Below are 19,148 nucleotides of genomic sequence, written 5' to 3'. Positions count from 1 at the left end.
TTATTTATAACAACATCATACAGCTTGCCTGTTATATGAGTTATTAGGTAACTATCTGACAATATTCAGTCAAATGTGTCTACAATGACCGCTCAAGGGAAACATGTAATGTGTTCGTTTAGACAGGTGGTCACTAGAAAAGGTGTGACTGTATTTTCAAGGAGAATACACTGCCACAGAAATGAATAATTGATGATGATAATGGTGCTGGTGATGATAATAATGATGATAATGGTGCTGGTGATGATAATAATGATAATAATCGTGCTGGTGATGATAATAATGATGTTAATAATTTCTTTTCTCTGCCATTCATATAAAAAAAAAAGACTTACAGAAAACAAACACAATCAACTTACGAAAAAACGCAAGTACAAACAATCTTCAAATAAACTGTGCGGACCTTGATGATGGTGATAATAGTTTTATTTACCCAGTGTTGCCTCTTAACCAATCCGGCACTGCTCACAGTGTTTTGCCAGTTGTAGGTATCATTATGTATCAAGTTTTATATAGAGACCGCTGAAGGTATAACATATTGTCTAGGAGAGTCTGCATGGGGCATGATTTACACGTAAAGGTGCTGTTTACCTTTGGGAGCAGTGATTTAAAAATGTACAAGATATCACATTTCATGCGTATGTGTAGGTCTGTTGTACCACAAAACATCCCACCATATAACATTTATGCAGTAAAGCCTAAAATATATGGAGATATCAGTATTTCTCTCAATAAACCGTAACTGAAGATGGGTTAGTCTGGAAACGTTTTTATTATGCACCTCCCTTGTTTACATTTTGTATATTTAACAATATTTAGCATTAATTTCACTGATTCAAATGTGTACAATGGTTGTTTCTATCCCTAACTCACATTTTAGAACTATTTAAAAGCACTAATGCTGGGTTTTTGTTTCATCTGCAAATGGTAAATTATGCCCTTAAAGCTCTTGACATCATGTTTGCTTTGTAAGAGTCCAGATACTTATCCATTGTTATAGTCCCACTACAAAAGATCCATTAACCTTTTTAAGTGTTCACCTGCTTTTCAGACTGTTTGAGCCTTGGTCTTAAAGGCAACATTTGCTTTGTAATACAAATTATGTTTTTGTTTATTTTTTAATCAGAAGACAAATAAAAAGGTTTAGAAGATGTAAACTTTTGCCGTTATCTAAAGACACAGGTATTCATATTGCACTAGTGAGCTGAAATTTGGCAGCTTCTCTGATGTCAATACCCATGTCGAGACTGATATTGTATGGGGATAGGGGAAATACACAAGCAAGAGCTGTCGGCACTGCTTTTGACGTTTTGGAATCACCTTAAGTGATATTTCTAGTTAATGATCTGGCAGCTTTGAGATGAGGCCACATGCAGAGTGGAGTGCCCTCTGACTTGAACTTCTTCCTGTTGGCCATCGACCAAAGTCCTACAAGACAGATATTACCTTAGCACCAATTAGAACAAGATCATTTTCCTCTTTTAATAGTTGCTAACACCACTGAGAAAGGGATAAGGAATGCTGCTTTGTAGCAAAGTGGCTTTCTTGCAGTCTGTAATTAACTATGTGAGTTGCTTCCATTCAGTGCATGATAAGACATTCATTCATGACGACCACCTCCCTACGTGTGAGCAGTAAATGCAAGCAAATGTGTCTGAACAATGGTGATATGTCTTTCTACGCTGGTTGAGAGTAACCTGCTTGCCTAGAAAGATTAATTATAATGGGAAATTGCGTATTAAATATAACTACTCTGAAACCGCCAACGTTCCCTGCTCGTGACGTAAATACAGCAAGTAACAAAAGGCTTGCCAGCCATCACAGTACGGGAAGAGATTTTTATTGCCACCTGTCAGGGAGCAATGTGCTCTTTCACTGATATTCATAGGCACAGTGTAATGAGTATCTGCCATCAACTCCACAATGACCTTGACTATGATCAAAGTTTATCCTTAAAGCAGTTTCCAGAAATAAGCAAACCTCACATTCGTAAACATTACACACTAGGACATAAACAACAACTCTTTAACTTGTACACAATGATGTTGCTAGAAATAGAAAAATCCTACCAACAAATAGTTGCCATGAGGTAAAAGTCCTGGATGGTTGCACAGTTGAATGATGTTTTGTTTTTTATGACATTGCTAGAAATAGAAAAAATCCACCAAGCAGTTGTTAGATGAAATAAAATAATAAACATGTTTCTCATCCCCAACTATTTTAGATTTTGAGACTGCCTCAAAATATTTTTTATTTTCTATAATAAGAAAATGAGATATTTTTGAAACATCAAAATATCCAGAAAACTGAATATTTTGGAATTATTACAATAATTAGAGAAATAAGTGCAATAATTTGCACCGTGGTGAGTTTGTACACACTGAAGCAAAAGAGTGGGAGATTTTTCATTCCGTCATTTAAAACACAAATGATTGATCAGCGCAATGCGGCATGAACACAATTGCAAGGGTCTCCATTTCAGTAGATTTCGCAGCATGCGCAGTTTGGTCGACAAAGTATTACGATCTGCAATTAGAAGGTATTTCTGTCTCTCTAAACGGGTGCAAAAAAAATCTCAGTATTTGGATTGCAATCGTTTTCCTGCTATTTTGTCTGTGTGAATGCGACTAATATTAGATATGACCTTTGGAAGACCTCTGGGAAACCCCAGCCAGGTCCTAATAGTGAAGATGTCTTGATTCCCCATGATCCATCCTGCCTTCAGGACACTGTGGCTGTATTACATGAAGTGTTTGATGGCATGGAGACTATTTCAAGCACAATGGCTGCATTGGGTACACACATGATTGCACCAAACTTGACATTGTTTGCCGATGTTTGATGAGACGTGAGGGAAGCAAACAGTGTAATGCGTCTTCATAAACATTCTCTTTCTCTTCCAGACATTAAACCGTCACGTCTTGCCCCTTCTCTCTCCATGCCTACCTGTTCTTTCTCTATTGCTCACAGTCCTGAACTATGCCTCTGTGGTACTGTACCCAACAAGTTTACCTACAAGCCTAGTCTTGGGTTTCAAGTCCCTGAATTGAGATAATATGTGGCATAATTCAGGGGGGTAAAAATTAATATTTCCAACTGTAATGTGTATATGTTTATGTAGATAATGTGGAAATAGTCTTAGTAGAACCTGAACATCTCTCGCTGCTACACTGTACAGTAACAAGGAGATATTATCAACATGTACGTCAGGTCTGTAAATGCAGACTAGATCCCCTTCATGGGAAATAACAGAGTGAATCTCATATGTACTTGTGTTGATATTTCCCATGGCATGTTTACCCACACATTATACTATCTTCGTACTGTCATGGACCCAGAAAGAAAAGGAAAAAAGAGAGATAGCCTCGTTCAAGCATGCACCAGTACAAGGTAATAATATATTGATGATTTTATGCCATATACAGTGTACATGGCCGATATAGAGAGTTTAGACAGAAGTAATTCTGTTATTGAGTGCATTGCAGCATCAACATTGTGTCTTATGACAACCATATACACCTGTATCAGTCAGACCTAGGCTGTAATGTGTCTTTGTTGTACAGTTATCCATTGTGAATACTGGTGCATTTTATCATGAAGTCATAAAGCCTGGCATTTCAACTTAAAATATAAACAGAAAATCATATTTTATGATATAAAGAATGTGGTGATTCTAATATGATATATCATGAGCAAACACTCAAATATTGATAAATCATTGAAAAGCAATGCAACATGCAACTCCTCCCCCCCCCCCCCCCCCTTTGTATCACCATAGCTGGAGGACTGCAAACAGAGTTCTAATAATAGACATTAAGAATAACAAAGCTGGCCCATTTCATATTTGGGAGGTGGAGAGTGACTTGAGGTTGTGTTTTTTATTTTACACAGTGTGAAAGTCAACATGTGCTGATATTTCAATATTTCTTTAGGTTTCTGAAAATAGACTTTTGTACTCGCCAAACATAGTCCTTTCTTGAAGTCATATCAAGTTGAACCTGGTCCCATGATTGTAGACTGGATGGTTGTGTATGTTTACACAATGAGATTTCATATATCACATATAGGAGTGAGCTTGCATCATACTCCTTGTATAGTGTGATTATTACAGATTTGGTTTCCAGGAATAGCTCTTAATAGAAAGACCAACATTTTGAGTATTTTGTCATTTTTCCATTGGTTACAGTGAGCTAGTATGTTACATAATAGATTTCTTTTCTTTTTTTCTGTGCATGATGGTGTTTGAATGCCATCAGTGGAAAGTAGCCTCATTGAATAAATCCAGGTAATTGTGATAATGTTCAAGGGACCAACAAGTCTTGTGTAGTGTGTGATTATTACAAAAGCTCTAGTTATTTCCAAATATTTCTTTAAAAAAAAATAGAGTAACATTGGGTTCTTCCTGGTTTTCGAGCTGTTATAGGCCAATATGCACACGCAAGTTTACAGTGTTTCAATTATGATGGCATTCACACGTGGCCAAAGAATTAACCCGGCTATAAACAGCACCTAAACTACGTGAATTTCCCATGCTTAGCTCTCCTTGCGTTTATGCTCTGTTGATCAAATATCATTGTATAGCCTAGTTATATTGTCAAGGAAAGATGAATTATTGACATTGTTCAGGTTTATCAGTGACCCTAATATGCACCCTCTATAGGTAGTGAACATCTAGAGAATGAGAAGTTTTTTTCTCTCTTTATTTTAGGCATTGTTTGTAAAGCTTCTAATCCATTCAATGTCACACAAAATATTTGAAACAATGATAAAATCAAATGTGGGTATACCACACGCATTTTAGAAACACAAATTTTGTCATTAGGAAATATTGCCGTGTCAGTGTGAGATAATAAAGACTTCAATCATTTTCACGGCTGTGGGAGTCACATATAAATCTGTATTCTGTAAAGTTTCATGTTTTCCTGTAGTAGTCTCACATGATTTTGGAATGAAAGAAAATTGCCACAGATTACATTGGTTGTTGCTGCCTGTGGTTCAATAGGAGCATTATTGACAGCTTGCTGTTTTGCAAGCCTTCACAAGTCTGCCAAATTTGATCCGACAGTGACACAGGGTACTCAATACAGTGTTTAATGAACATCAGCATACATCAAATTGAGCCTTAATTTCCAAATAGTGTAATTTTGTAATTTTGAGATATGACAGCCTTATTTGTATGTCTTTCATCCTTTTTGAATACATAATGACTACACTCACCAGATGGAATACTTTGTGTCCTCAAATATAATTAATTATGACTGTGACTTCATAATTTTGACTTGATCAAAATACAAAGGTGGAAATTTGTCATCGGCATCCAAATGGCTTTGGAAAGAAAAAAGTCATAAGAGATGGGTTGTTCTGATATTTAAAGGACAAGTTCACCTTCATAAACATAAGGATTGAGAAAATGCAACAATATTAGTAGAACACATCAGTGAAAGTTTGAGGAAAATTGGACAATCGATGCAAAAGTTATGAATTTTTTAAATTTTTGTGTTGGAACCGCTGGATGAGGAGACTACTACAGCTTGTGAGTCATATGCGTACAACAGTATAAAGAAAATGTAAAAGAAAATTTAACATATTTTCACTTTTTTTCGCATAATAAAAGAGCACTTGACTTGCCTCTTTCTAAAGGCAGGGGGAATAATATTACTCATAACATTTGTCGGTAACGAGTCAGGGGAATGTGTACTTTTTTCAAAAGATGGAATTTTGTGAAATTCTCTTTATATTTTCCTTATATTGTTGTACGCATGTGACATCTAAGTTATTCATACACTGCAGTAGTCTTCTCATCCAGCGGGTACTGCACAAAAACTTCAAAAATTCATAACGTTTGAACGGATTGTCTGATTTTCCTCAAACTTTCAATGATGTGTTCTACTAATATTGCTACATTCTCTCAATCCTTATGTTTATGAAGGTGAACTTGTCCTTTAAGTATGTGTCTGAGCATGAGATGAATTTGATAAGAGTTTACAATGCATGATCTTTCTTTAGAGTGAAGATGGATGATATGACATCTACCACAATACAGTATCGTGGTATGATTCATATGGATCATGTTCTGTTATGGTGAATGATGAAAGTTTGATAAAGAAATGGCAGGACTTCACTGATTTACTTTCCTGACAATAAAGGAAAGGCAGTTTGAGGGACTGAATTCCTTGGAGACATATTTCAATCATGGAGTAATGATGGAGTAATGTTGTCCCAGATTGAAGGCTATTTGTTATTCTCAAGTGGGCAGACCATAACATAGCTTGACCTTTAACCTTTGCTGAGTGGAGGTTTGAATGAGGTCAAGTGAGTGACTGTCTCTTTGAAGTTCTCAAATCTTTTCAAGTAGGAATCAGAGAGTTGAGTTGTTTTGCTTTGTTGGATCAGTGATGGGTTTAAGAAATTGCAGAACTAATGAAGAAATATTTTCTTCAATGCTAGTATTTTGTGATAGGGTTTAACTTCATATTGTGTGGGTTGTGAACAGTTTTGAAATTATTTCATGTATTCACTGTATACAGTGAAAGATTGACCAAAATAAACAAAAAATGAATTCACACTGCAAGACCCTCAACACACATATATTATGCAAACAAACAATGTGCAGATGTAGTCCCACCTGCGTACTTGTGCTGTTGTTCTCCCAACCAATGTACTGCTGAAGTGAGAAACCGAAATATGTTGCAAATTTAGACAGATTCCACTTTTACAACAATGTTTCTGTTAATGTTTATGATCTATTACAAGTCTCAATGTCTGTAAAAGATATTTTTGGTTGTCAGTTGTATAAGTTATCCTTTCCTAATTATCTGTAAAAAATACTTTCAATTGTCATTAGTCATTAAGTTATCCTTCTGGCAGTGTTTATAAAGAATACTTTCTCTTGTCAACGGCTGTTTAAGTTATCTTCTCAATATCTGTAAAGCATACTTTCAGTTGTCAGTAGCTGTGTAAGTTCCTCTTTTTCTATATATATGTTATAAAAAATGCTTTCATTGACAGTAGTTTAAGTTACATCTTTTCTCAGTATATTCAAAGAATACTTTGAGTTATTCCTTTTTTAATTTCCATTATTTCAGGACTGTGTCTTGTCTGTGAGTTCAACATCAAATCTTTTCCTGGATCGGTACTCTCAGCCTGTTTGCAGCATCAATGTCTACTCTATGATATGCGGTGAACCAGCAAAATGGGTAAGAACAACCTACTTGCTTCACTTTTCTTCATTTTAAGAAGGCTTACTGAACTGAAGTGTAAGGTGTGTAACATGTTACAGGTAGTTTTCTTTCAGCAGATATTCTTAGATTCTATTTGCAAAACTTTTGATTGCTTTGGTAGCAGAAGTACAAATTGACTCAAAGCTATGGTCAATTGATCGACTCATAGGATATGCCTGAATAAGGTATGGGGTCAAGGCCAAGGGTCAGAGATTTAGCTGTCAGCACAAAAAACAAGAACAATTTGATACGTTCACATGAAACAAAGTAAACAGTAGCGACTTGTGTATTGAGGTTGTCCTTTTTATGAGTCTCAGTATTTTTTAATGTCATTCTTCTTCTTTTTTTTTTGGTGGGGGGAATGGGTTATCTTTTAGATTATCACTCAGATCCCTAAGTCATCCATGCAAGAGAGGTTTTCTTATTATTTTTTTTTTTAAATATCAGTAATGATTCCTGAATACTGCTATAAAGTGTTCAAAATTAAATGCAATGATTCAATCATTTTAAAGAGCTGCATCTTACATTTTTAGACTATTGTTAATCAACACAAATGATATTGATGTAGAATATAACATGCATTCCCCTGAATACTCTCTCAAAACTTTTACAGACAGAATGACAAGGGAATGTAACTTGCAAGTTCCAGATGTTGAAGGCCCAGTACTTTCGTTGTTGTTTTCAGGCCATGCAAAGCCTCGTTCTCAGATTACTCCCAGCTCACTTTTCTGAACTATCAAATTAAAAAAGGCTTTGCTCCCTCATATGGAAAACATAAAATGTGTGATGATATGTTTTCAACTGGCGGAGGGGTTTGTGCACACTTGTTAGAATCTCCCTCCCCCCATAGAGGTTAAGGGAAACAGGAACAGGAAAAGTTTTGCAGAGTACAGAGAAGTCATTTCATGTCTAGGTCACAGCTGTCATGTTGGGAGCTCAGTCCCGTAAATATTTATGCGTGATATTTGACTGCTATATTTGGAGGGGGACCAGCGAGAGAGAAAGCGCCAGTGAACCATCAGTCAGAACTTGATCTCCCAGATTAGATGCAACCCTGATGAAGCAGTATTTCACAGTGCCTGGGACAAGATTGCAAACTTGTCAAACTCAGGAGTGTGAAATTATCACCCCCATTCCACATGTTACCTACTCTGTACATCATTACGGTATGCAGCTTGGGCATTGAATGAGCACTATCAACCATGTGACTAGTGTTGAAAACAGAAACAATAGAGAAAACACGGAAAAGAAAAGTAAAGCCCTTGTGGTGAGTTTTACTACATCATAAAGCATACTTTATGAATTGTGATTTGAGAATATCCTGACAGAAATAGAAGAAGTGAGATGATTTTGTGATTTAAATTTAAATATCACACAAGAGAGCAGGAAATGACATTAGTTTTTTTCTTTATTTCCTAAATCTGTGGAATTTCCACCCTTCTTTGCGAATAACCCTTTGAGGACGGACTGACTTTGCTACAACACGCATTTCCCATAGACACCTGCCCGAGTATACTTGGAACTCGTCCTCAACGGGTTAATAAGTTTTGTTCAAAGCCAGGATTTTATAAGAATGCTCACTCCCACAATCATTTCAACCAGTTGAAGACACTTTCTTCCGGGGGAACAAAGGGGTTTCCCCCTCTGACAACCACTGACAGTTAGTGGTAGGTCCTGGAATGTTCTTACTACTAGTATATAGAACATGACATGTCGGACAATATGAATATTGTCGGTTTGATAGAGACAAACTGAAAGATTTGACTGAGATAGAATGTCATTTAAGATGAGAAATTTGTTGTGGTTCTGATCTGTTTGCTCCCGAACAGTTGTGTTCGCTGCTTGGGTTTCAGAGATTTATACTCATGAATATCTATTTTGAGACATGCAGCTGTATGGTAACAGGAACTTCACCCCAACAAGAATTTGTTTCAAGTGCAAGCTGTCACATGAGCTACCAGAGCAGTAAAATTCGAAACAAGAGCAAGCTTATGAGAGCATGAGTTACCAGCACTGAATCATTTATGGCATTATAATGCTGTGTTTGAAAAAGCTGTCTTTACTTTTTGATGAGCAAATGATTGCAAACATATTTGTCATTTGCCAGGTGCAAAAATGAATTTTTCTCTTCTTGAATTTTCGGTTACAGCTCGTTATTCCGAAGGTTCGTTATTCCGAATTTCATTTTCGGATTAACAAATCTTCGGAATAATGAACCTTCGGAATAACTCCACAAATGTTCGGATTAACGAACCTCTAGGTATAGGGAATTTGTGTGTTTGGGATTAGCAAACCTTCGGAATAACGAACCTTCGGAATAGCGAACCTTCGGAATAGCGAACCTTCGGAATAACGAACAGCACCTGAATTTCAACTCATAGATGTGTTGAAATGTATTGTCTTTGGTATGTAGGCCTACATCTTTGACGAATCAGAGAAAATAATATTTCTTTCAATATTTTATAGGGACAATGACAACAACAACAACAAACTAAGAAAGAGTGAGCTATACATCAGTTACTAATTAGCTGGTGCTGCAACATCACATGCGTATTTGCTAATTGATCTGCCAAAGTTAAACCACCGATAAATTTGTATTTGTGTGGTTTCAGTGAAATACTCCCTGACTTGTTCCTTTGGTCCATATCATTTTAATGGTCAAAAGAACTTTCTCTTGGGGATAAATTGTAATGTAACTGTTCACCGCTGGTGAAGAAAATTGAGCTGAACAACGCTTCCACTTTCACCAGACATAGGTACATCGAGAACCACCTCGGATCTTTTCTGGAGCTATTTCGTACCAGTGCGTAGGTGTGCAGAGATTGGGTGTCATATGTCAAACTTTGACAGCCTTGTTTTTAAATGGATCTTATGATTTATTTTCACAAGTTGAGTTGTGGCAGATGGTTTCCAAAGGGTTGGAAGGGAGGAGTGAAGTCTAGATGGTAGTCATGGAAGAGCTACATGTAGTAGTGATTTAGTGCTGAGGAGTAACATATATCTTTTAAACACTGCAAAAAAAACCATGACTGTCTTTTCTCTGATATAATGCTTTGATTATAGAGTGCCTAAATTATCTTCTAGTGGTTGACTTATGAAGTTTTCTGCCACAGTAAGAAAGAAAATACATGTATGGTAATGACAGTTTTTACAGTGTATCAACTTCCGTGAAACTTACGATATAGGCCTATACCATGGTACATGTGCCAAGTTGGGGACTACACAGCCCACATTTTCGAAAGTACTTCATTGATTTTGAACTCATGAGAGTCTGGACAAAAGGCTAGGGGAATCGGCCATTTAGGCAGGTCTGAGGAGATTGATTTATAGCAATAGAGATCTTATCTCCTCTTCATCTACCTGTCTTCGTCAACCCATTGAGTTGATTACAAAGGGTAACAGGCATGCTAACTTTGAACTTTGACCCTGTGCCAAGCGCATACATTGAAGGCACAGATATTTCCCAGGGGAAATGTTATGTGGTGATGATGGACAGGACTGGAACTGCTGGAACATGACATCATTAAAGTTTGATGGAAAATGTCTGAATTCCATGGATGGGAGAATTATGTCAAATGGATGTGTGATACATAATTCTAAAAGAGGACTTTCCTTAAAGCAGGAAAAGGGTAATATTTCTTCAGGCCTTTTAGATATGTAAAGAGACAAAAAAGAAAAAAAAAGAGATTGATAGGTAGATAAGTGGATAGATAAGTAAGTGTAGGTGTAATGTTAATTTTACAGCAATCTCTGTTTTCTGCACTCATTTAGTTTTATACATATGTTTTGTAGTTGTCCTCTATACTTGTTGAAACATTGATGGAAGTTTCGTTGAGCTTCCTACTCCAAGTGGATGAAAAAAAGTTTTTTTTTTTCTTCTATCTCTCTCTCTTTACTATTCCCTATAACTCATTAAAATTTCATAGTACAGCCATGGTATGTAGTCATATTTCGGTTCTGGTGGAATTTGCAATCATGTTACAAGGCCTACCTTTAGATAACGGTTGATGGTTGAGAGTGAATGAACTGTCCCAGTGCTTGCCAGTGGTTTGAACAGGGCCAGCCACTGACAAACATCCACCTACACAGTCATGTGGGTCACAGAGATTTTAGGGTTCATTGTCGTGGGCTGGAAGAGGAATTCAAGATGCTCTTGTCTCTCATGGAAATGTTTGATTGTTTTTTTTTTTTTTTTTTTTTTGGTTTTTTTTTTTTTGTGAGGGAATATCAGAGAAGAGAAGGAGGAGATGTTGGATTTAGTGTGTGGTTGAACATTCCCAATGTTTCTCTTCTGTTGCCCCTAGCAACAATACAAACATTCTGTCAAAGCACCAAGCAAAGGATTATAGTTAAGAGGTATTTTAGATGAATTTTTAAGTTAGAGGAATTTCCAACAAGTTTATATTGTGTTACATTCATTGTGACTCATGTTACCAAGCTGTGGAGTACTTGCTATCTCAAATGGAATTCCATCCTAAATTGTCGAACCGTGAATATTTTTGCTAAAGGAGAGTAGAGAAGGTGGTATGTTCTATCTCCTAAAATAGTTAAACAGTCAATTTATAACCCTTCCTCAAGACACTTGTCAGGTTGCTGTTTCATTGTTAATGAGATAACTTGTGACCACTGGCTGTGCATTGCACGGTGTAGTGTTTTCTATGTGCCCCTTGAAAGGTGGATGCAAAGTGAAAGCTTGTGATGGTACGTAGCTTCTAGATGTGTCTACCCACACTGGTTTTCATGCACCAGGTTTTACATTGAGTGACTCTCTCAGCATAGAAAGTTTGTGTCACATTTCAGAGTTGCAGCCTGTATGTGAACACATATTTGCAGTTCTTTGCCCTTTGTCGCTGAGTGTTTCTATTGTAACTTCCTGTATTTATATAACCATGACAAAAAATTACAAGATTTAAAGCTGTTAGTTGTTGCTATGGCAGTTTCAACTTGTATCTGTTGTTACTATTGTACATGTCATAAGAAATGTGTTTGGTTATGTGACAAAAGAGGCCCGAAGCAAAGAATGTACTTCCACCCTACTGCACATGACTTCCACCTGCTCTGTGGCACTGGTCTGTTATCTCTCTATGTTGACCTCCGACCCAGTGCGTGGGCTTGGAATGAGCCCCAAAGTCTCGGCAAGTAAAGATAGAGAGCTGATTTGGAGGTGGGATCCCTCACCAGCCGGCTTCCTTTTGTCTGCAAATTTGGTCTGTAAAAATGAAATTGGCTTCCATCCAGTTTGCATCATATACTAAAACCGTTTGTCTTTCCAGTATGAAAATAAGAAATATGATGTAAAAACTGAGGGAGTGATCACAGATCCTACAATTTGTGCATGCACTACATCTTTAAGAATTAATCACAAATGGAATGTACAAATGTATTTACCTACAGGAAAAAAAATCGAGTAAAAGATACTGACAAATCTGTTTGTGCTTTACTGAGAATACAGCTTAAACTCAATTTCTTTCTTCTGTCTATCTCTTTTATGTTTTAAGAACACCATACCTAGAGTACCCCATAGGTACTCTAACTGTACCCATTGGCTTTGGAGCCAAATCAGCAAATATGACAACCGTCACCACTTATTTGCAGGGGAAATAGTGCATAGTCTCCTCACTGTGTGTTGATTCATTTCAAATGAAAACATGAATAGTCGAATGTGAAAGTATGTGCTTGCCCAGCCACAACTTTGCCCAGGATGTAGTCTTTCTTTGCAAACCCCTTGCTAAGACTAGTTGTAGTAGAAGAATTTTTTTCCCCCCTAATTTTGCCATTGCTTGTTCTGGCAAGTTGATTGAAATAGATACATTGCACACCATGTATAATAGATACTTGTCACCCAATTTTGCAATGATTGTACACTCTTCAAGCAAGTTATTGCAACTCTCCTATAAGTGGTATAGGACTAGATCTGGGAAGACAGGCTGGGATATGAAGAACATGTCATCAGAAGACTAGTTCATGTATTCCAGAAGCTTCATATAGAGTTCTTCAGGCATGTAACATAGTCATGCTTTTGGTTTTATTGAATAGGCCTAACACTATCATTTTCTTTTCTTTGTTTTTATAGGATGTCTCCTGTGTACTTTAGCCATTCAAAACTTCAGTTTCAAGTACGTTTATCATTGCAGTTGTGGGTGAATTTGTAAATGATTGTATAGCACAACAGACACACAAGCCATTTTTGTTTACTCAAGAGCACCCCTTAATTTGTGGAAAGAATCATCCTTCCTATTCCTGCACTTATTGAAAATAAATATGTGTGTGTATGTATGTGATCACTAATCATATTTTCTTTTGATAAATTATTGATTCCATATTGTTGGCAAGCATTCATGAATGTGAATGTTTCGATATGTAGATTACAGAAATCAAATAAAGATTATAAAAAAAGAATGTGTGCTCAAGGATAGGCATCTGAGAGGAGACTAGTTCAGTTAGATACAAGTAAGGTTTGTACAGTACTCCAGTTTAGTTGATAGTGCCTTATGTGTGGGTGTGTAGCTAGTCAAGTTTGGTGCAAGCATTTGAGTAAAAGCTTTACAGTGTCTGTATTTTAGCAGGAGATTATTACAATCCACATCTGTTGTACATCTGCGTCGGCTTTAATAAATATCACCTTCACATGACCATTGCGGAGCAAAGCTTTGTGCTAAGCTGTGATCACAGGGTTAGAAGAGGGCATTTCATGTACATTGTGATTTCTGTGAGTAACTGTGCTGGACACAAGGGAGCATTTTGTTGGCAGAAGAGACAAAAACCACAGTGGTTTGGGAACAAATGACCGACCGCAAGGGGACAAAGCTTCTCTGGCCGAAGAAGGAGAAAAAAGCTGATCAGAAAACCCCAAACCATTTTGGCAGTTTTTTGATCAAATAAGATCCTTCAAACTGTAATTGTTGCCTAACTTCTCTGAATGGTCACGTAGAAGATGATTTTTTTTTTTTTTTTTTTGGGGGGGGAGGGATTTATGAATCCACCAGTAGACCATCGTAGGGGTTAAACCTTTAGTAGGCAGTCATTGTGGGTTGAGGAACAAAAGTTATTTCATCCTTTTTGAAATCATCTCTTGACCTCTATTATAGCTACATGGTCCATGAACACACTTAAGTATAATAGAAATTAATTACAATATCCTTCAGAATATCCTTAGAAAGTGCAAGACCATTGACCTGTCAAGGTTAAGATACAGATCTTGATACAGTGTTTTGATTGACTAAAAGTGAGTGTTAACCGTTTCGTAGCAGTGGTATTTTAGATAACGATAGGGTATTCAGTCTTGGTGTATTCGTTTCTACTGAAGATATCATTATGATATCATTGCACTATCTGGTGACATTTTTATGGCCACACAAGCAAAAATCTTCAGATATGGATAGTGATGCGAATCGTAATGCATATTATCTCAAGATTTGTATCCTGCTAATTCGCATCAGTGTGAATTCCACTGTAGTTGTGCAAGAGCTAACTTCAGCCTGGCAGTGAAGTATGGTGTCCAGCTATAGATGTAGTACTAACCAAGCTGTGTTCATGCCTTGATAATTTGATTACCAGTATAGACTTCACTGACACCTGTGACAAAGAGTATGAACTAATGCAGCATGATTCTAACTGACCAAGTTCAGTCTGGGTGCTTTGCTAAAAATCAAATTTCTTCCCCCCCCCCCCCCCCCCCCCAAAAAAAAAGGTAAAAACCAAACCAAACCAAAACAAAGCAGAACAGAACAGAACAGAACAAGAGAACTCAATATTTGTTGTTGATCATTCAAAATAAACAGCACAGCTTATATCATGTGCTTGTGCGGTCTGATTGATTCAAATTTTCAAATTCAAAGTTCTCATGTATTGCCAGTCACATACATGTATCATCATTGTGATATGACTGCAAAAACATCATCTGCAGCAGTTTCTAGACATTATGTGGATCTGAGTCTTTTCTCTCTGGTGATAGTAGCTGAACTTATCATTCCATAACTGACAGGAAGTTATGTTTGTAAGCTCATTTCCAAGTCGCCAGATATCGTGTAATGTCTGTAGCAGCTGGCCAAGCCATCTAGCGTGGCTTCCAGCACCAATTTCCCCTCCAGCTCTGTTTACATCCAAGTCTTCACAGGTTGTGACTAGACTTTGAAATCATGCAGCCAAGGACTGTGGAGAGTAAGTTTAAGGCTGCAGGTGTACAGGCATTTCAAGCAATTATAACAAATATACTCTAATTGATCTGTAAAACTGACATTATGATAATGTGTGTCAAAGTATGATGCAGACTTACGTTGCAAGGTGTATTTGCTCTTTGTAGGCCTATCATTATTCATCTTTTCTGAACGTAGTTCATGAAGTTTAAGTCGCGTGTGACTGCATAGATCGAGGTCCTGCCTGACATGAACTTGGATATCCTGTTTCCTAGAGGAAAAAAAAAGGGGGATGATAGTGAGACACTTGTCACTTGTCTGTCCAGTGAAAAAGTTCGCAAAGTAAACGGACTGTAACAATCCAGTCTCAAAAAAAAAGTTCCTACTGTAAACGCCCCCAAGAGTTGCTGTTGAAAAGTCCCAAGATGCAATTTTCTGGTATATTTGAAAAAGTAATTACTAGCATACTATACCATGTAGTAACAGTAATTTGTCTGATTACAGTATTTGATATTAAAAGATTGATAAGATTGATAGGTCGATGACATTTCACATTTCTGAGTTTTGCACTGCTGCGACATTAATAGCATAAAATGAATTGAGAATCGTGAGTGATTCATCAAGGAAAATTGTTTATTGGATGAGCTCTTTTAAAGTTTGCAAGTTAAATGAATTTCAGCAATCCAGTCTCAAAATAGTTCCTAGTGTAAAGGTTCTTAAAAGTTGCTTTTGTGAAGCCCCAAAATGAAATTTTCTGTTTTATTTGGAAAGTGAATGCTAGCATGTTACATTGTACAAGCAGTAATTTGTCACATCACAGTATATGATACTTTCACATTGATAAGATTGACCGGTCAATAACATCTCACATTTCTGAGTTTTGCACTACTACATTAATAGCATAAAATGAATTGAGAATCTTGAGTGATTCATCAAGGAAAATTATGGATGGGCTCTTTTATTTGGAAAATTCCTACATTGTATGACTGTCAGTGTTTACAGTGTTATTTCTGTGATACTTAGGCAGTTACTAGAAATGTCAAATTCTAGAATTATTTTGCAAAATAAACAAGTTGTGATCAGGAGTGTGTTTCCCATAACTCTTTACACTGTTGGTAAATACCTATAGTTACTGTAGCATGACATCAGCTAAAATATTAATTAATTCTGTGCTAAATGTCAACTGGGCTTCTGCATCATGGTTCCATTGGAATGAGTCAGTATAGTTAGCCATTGTGATTCTTCGTATAATACAATGGAAGAGCTCAAAATTTCTTTTAAAAATTTACAATTACCGGGTATCACATGGCCTTGACTCCAACCATGGTTGTGTCATTGACCTGAATTGAAGTATTTGAAAGCTGTGTGTGATTATAAAATAGATCATGCTCATGAGTACATGAAATTACTAAAAATGTATTTCCAACTTGTTAGTATTTATATGTTGTGATGTATGGATTGTACTCTCTAAAAAAAATCGAGTGAAAATATTCACTCTTAAAAGAGTGAATACAAAAAAGAGTGATTTTAGAGTGAGATTGGAGTGAATTTGGAGTGAAAATGTTCGTTTTCACTCGTTTTGGAGTGACCTCAGGGATCACTCCAAAATCTTCGAGTGATCCTTGAGGTCACTCCAAAATGAGTGAAAATGAACATTTTCACTCATAATTCACTCCAATTTCACTCTAAAATCACTCTTTTTTGTATTCACTCTTTTAAGAGTGAATATTTTCACTCGATTTTTTTTTAGAGAGTACTTGGAAGGAGATCTTTAATACCAGACTCACACTAAAACTTTATTTGCCTACGAAGTAAAATACCAGTATGTGAAATTATGTTTGTTGAGATATTCAAATTTCAAAGAGATGTCAGTGGCAAGTACAATGTAGGTGTAAATCATTTTGAAAGATCTGTGTATGTAAAGCTGAAGGGTCAGTGTATGTTTAGAGTGTGCCTTTGATTTATTAGTAACTGAAATAGTGTAACATAGTACCATTGATTGTTTTTTATGATTGATCTATTCTTCTTCTTTGCAGTGGTTATGAATGGTTTAGAATGGTCTTGGAGTGATAATTTTAGGCTCATGCAAGCTGGGATATTTATGGCAGTTTGGTCCTTGGGTGATGCAGACCCAAAGTATGGGTTTGTAAACTTCTTGGTCACCAAAAGAATGAAACCAGTTGCAAATCATCCCTTGCCTTATAATGATAGTAGCTGCGAACGATAGTTTCAGCCTTGTTTTGCTGACTTGATTCTTCTCCAACAAGTCTTCTGAGCAATACTATCAGTGAATCTGGTCGGGAAAGTTGAACCTGCTTGGATTGCTTGGCCGATCACAGGGACTCCGACAGAATCTGGCAAAGCTTGTACTTGGGAACGACAGTCGACCACATGTAGCTGTGCATTCAGCAGATAATGAAATCATGCCACATGTCAGGATCAATTGAGCGTCGTGCTGGGTGAATTACTTTCATATCAGTGTTTTGAGCTGCTCCCGTACACCACGGGGCTTGGAGGTATTCTCTCCCTCCTGATCTTCCACCGTTTCAGGCCTCTTGCTCTGTTTTGGGATGAGAAACTCTTCTAAAGGGAAAAAAAAATAAGGACAAACCTTCGATTACCCTCAATTGTTTGACAAAAGACACCCACAATACAGAAGTGAGCGCATCCAGGTTTAGTGAAGCCTAAAGCTAAAGCTGTATGTGATGGCGATGTGAAGACCCAAATTGGAAAAGACTAATATATCAAATATCAAATAACTGGAGATAGTTTTCGGTTGTATTACATTATCCCATACCCAAAAACGTCAAGATGGTGTGGTTCTAAATTTGCCAAGAATGTTATGTTAGTTTTATATTGTGCAAGACGTACGAAGTAGATTCCTGTATCTGAGTTTGATTTAAAACAACAAACACAACAATGAAGTAAGTGAGGATTACAGTGTTAAAGACGACCGTAGACGTGTTAGTAATGTATGTGGCTGCGTTGTGGTGTTGATATGATGCGAGGTAAATAGATTTACTAGTATCCCAATCAGTGGTTGCTTTGCTTATCCACCATGCTTTTGATGCTGTCTCTTTTTAAAACCACAAGTTCTCATGTGTGTGATTTCTCTTCTGAAAGCATCTGTTCACAAATGGTGTCTGACGACATCTGAAAATAACTGTGAATATTGTCGTCATCTTCTGAGGAATGTTTGCTCAGTATACACATTCCCACAAACTCCTTCCCCTTTATGATGAGTGTGTACACTCGGTGCACTAGGCAGCGGTATGCGAAAGCAGCGAATGTTTGCTTTGACTTTTACCATGGAAGGAGGTCTGAGTGAAAAATGACTTCCTGTGGGTGATATGAACAGGCCTGTCAACAGGTCAGAACTCATCCCTAGCTAGACAGCATGACTTAACAGGTGTCTTTAAAACAAAAGATTTGCGGACATGATGTGTAGGTAGGAGGTATTTATACACAAAGTAGTCTTACTGTACAGACCCTTGTACAGTTTATACAAAAAAAGAAACCAAAAAGAAAGAAAGAAAGAAAGAAAGAAAGAAAGAAAGAAAGAAAGAAAGAAAGAAAGAAAGAAAGAAAGAAGAAAAAAAAAGAAAGAAAAAAAGAAAGTGTCATAGCATAAAAAATGACACTTAATGTTGTGATCATACACCCTTTACGTTTGCTGGCTTTTTTGCATGAGATATTTGCCTTTAGTAACTGACTACAAACCTACTTTGGAAAGTATTAAAACTCATGGTAAGTTTATCATTATGCATATCAAATGATTTCTAATAGTGAAATG

At 36.8% G+C, this 19,148-nt stretch overlaps 1 protein-coding gene across 1 annotated transcript in view; it reads left to right on the top strand.

Moving 5' to 3' along the window:
* Positions 1-19,148, top strand: part of LOC139745246 (mitogen-activated protein kinase kinase kinase 3-like) — a 92,052-nt gene that overhangs the window by 42,351 nt on the left and 30,553 nt on the right. The window contains exon 3 of the mRNA XM_071655650.1: positions 7,086-7,196. Within this exon, the coding sequence (XP_071511751.1) occupies positions 7,193-7,196 (4 nt within the window). The 5' untranslated portion in view covers positions 7,086-7,192. The remainder of the gene's footprint in view (positions 1-7,085; positions 7,197-19,148) is intronic.

This window comes from Diadema antillarum, unplaced genomic scaffold, assembly GCF_040938485.1.
Source record: "Diadema antillarum isolate AM-2024a unplaced genomic scaffold, OU_Dant_1.0 seq00001244_RagTag, whole genome shotgun sequence".
NCBI classification, from domain to species: domain Eukaryota; kingdom Metazoa; phylum Echinodermata; class Echinoidea; order Diadematoida; family Diadematidae; genus Diadema; species Diadema antillarum.
The sequence above is the reverse complement of the archived record's forward strand: the minus strand, read 5'-3'. Positions and strand labels throughout refer to the sequence as shown.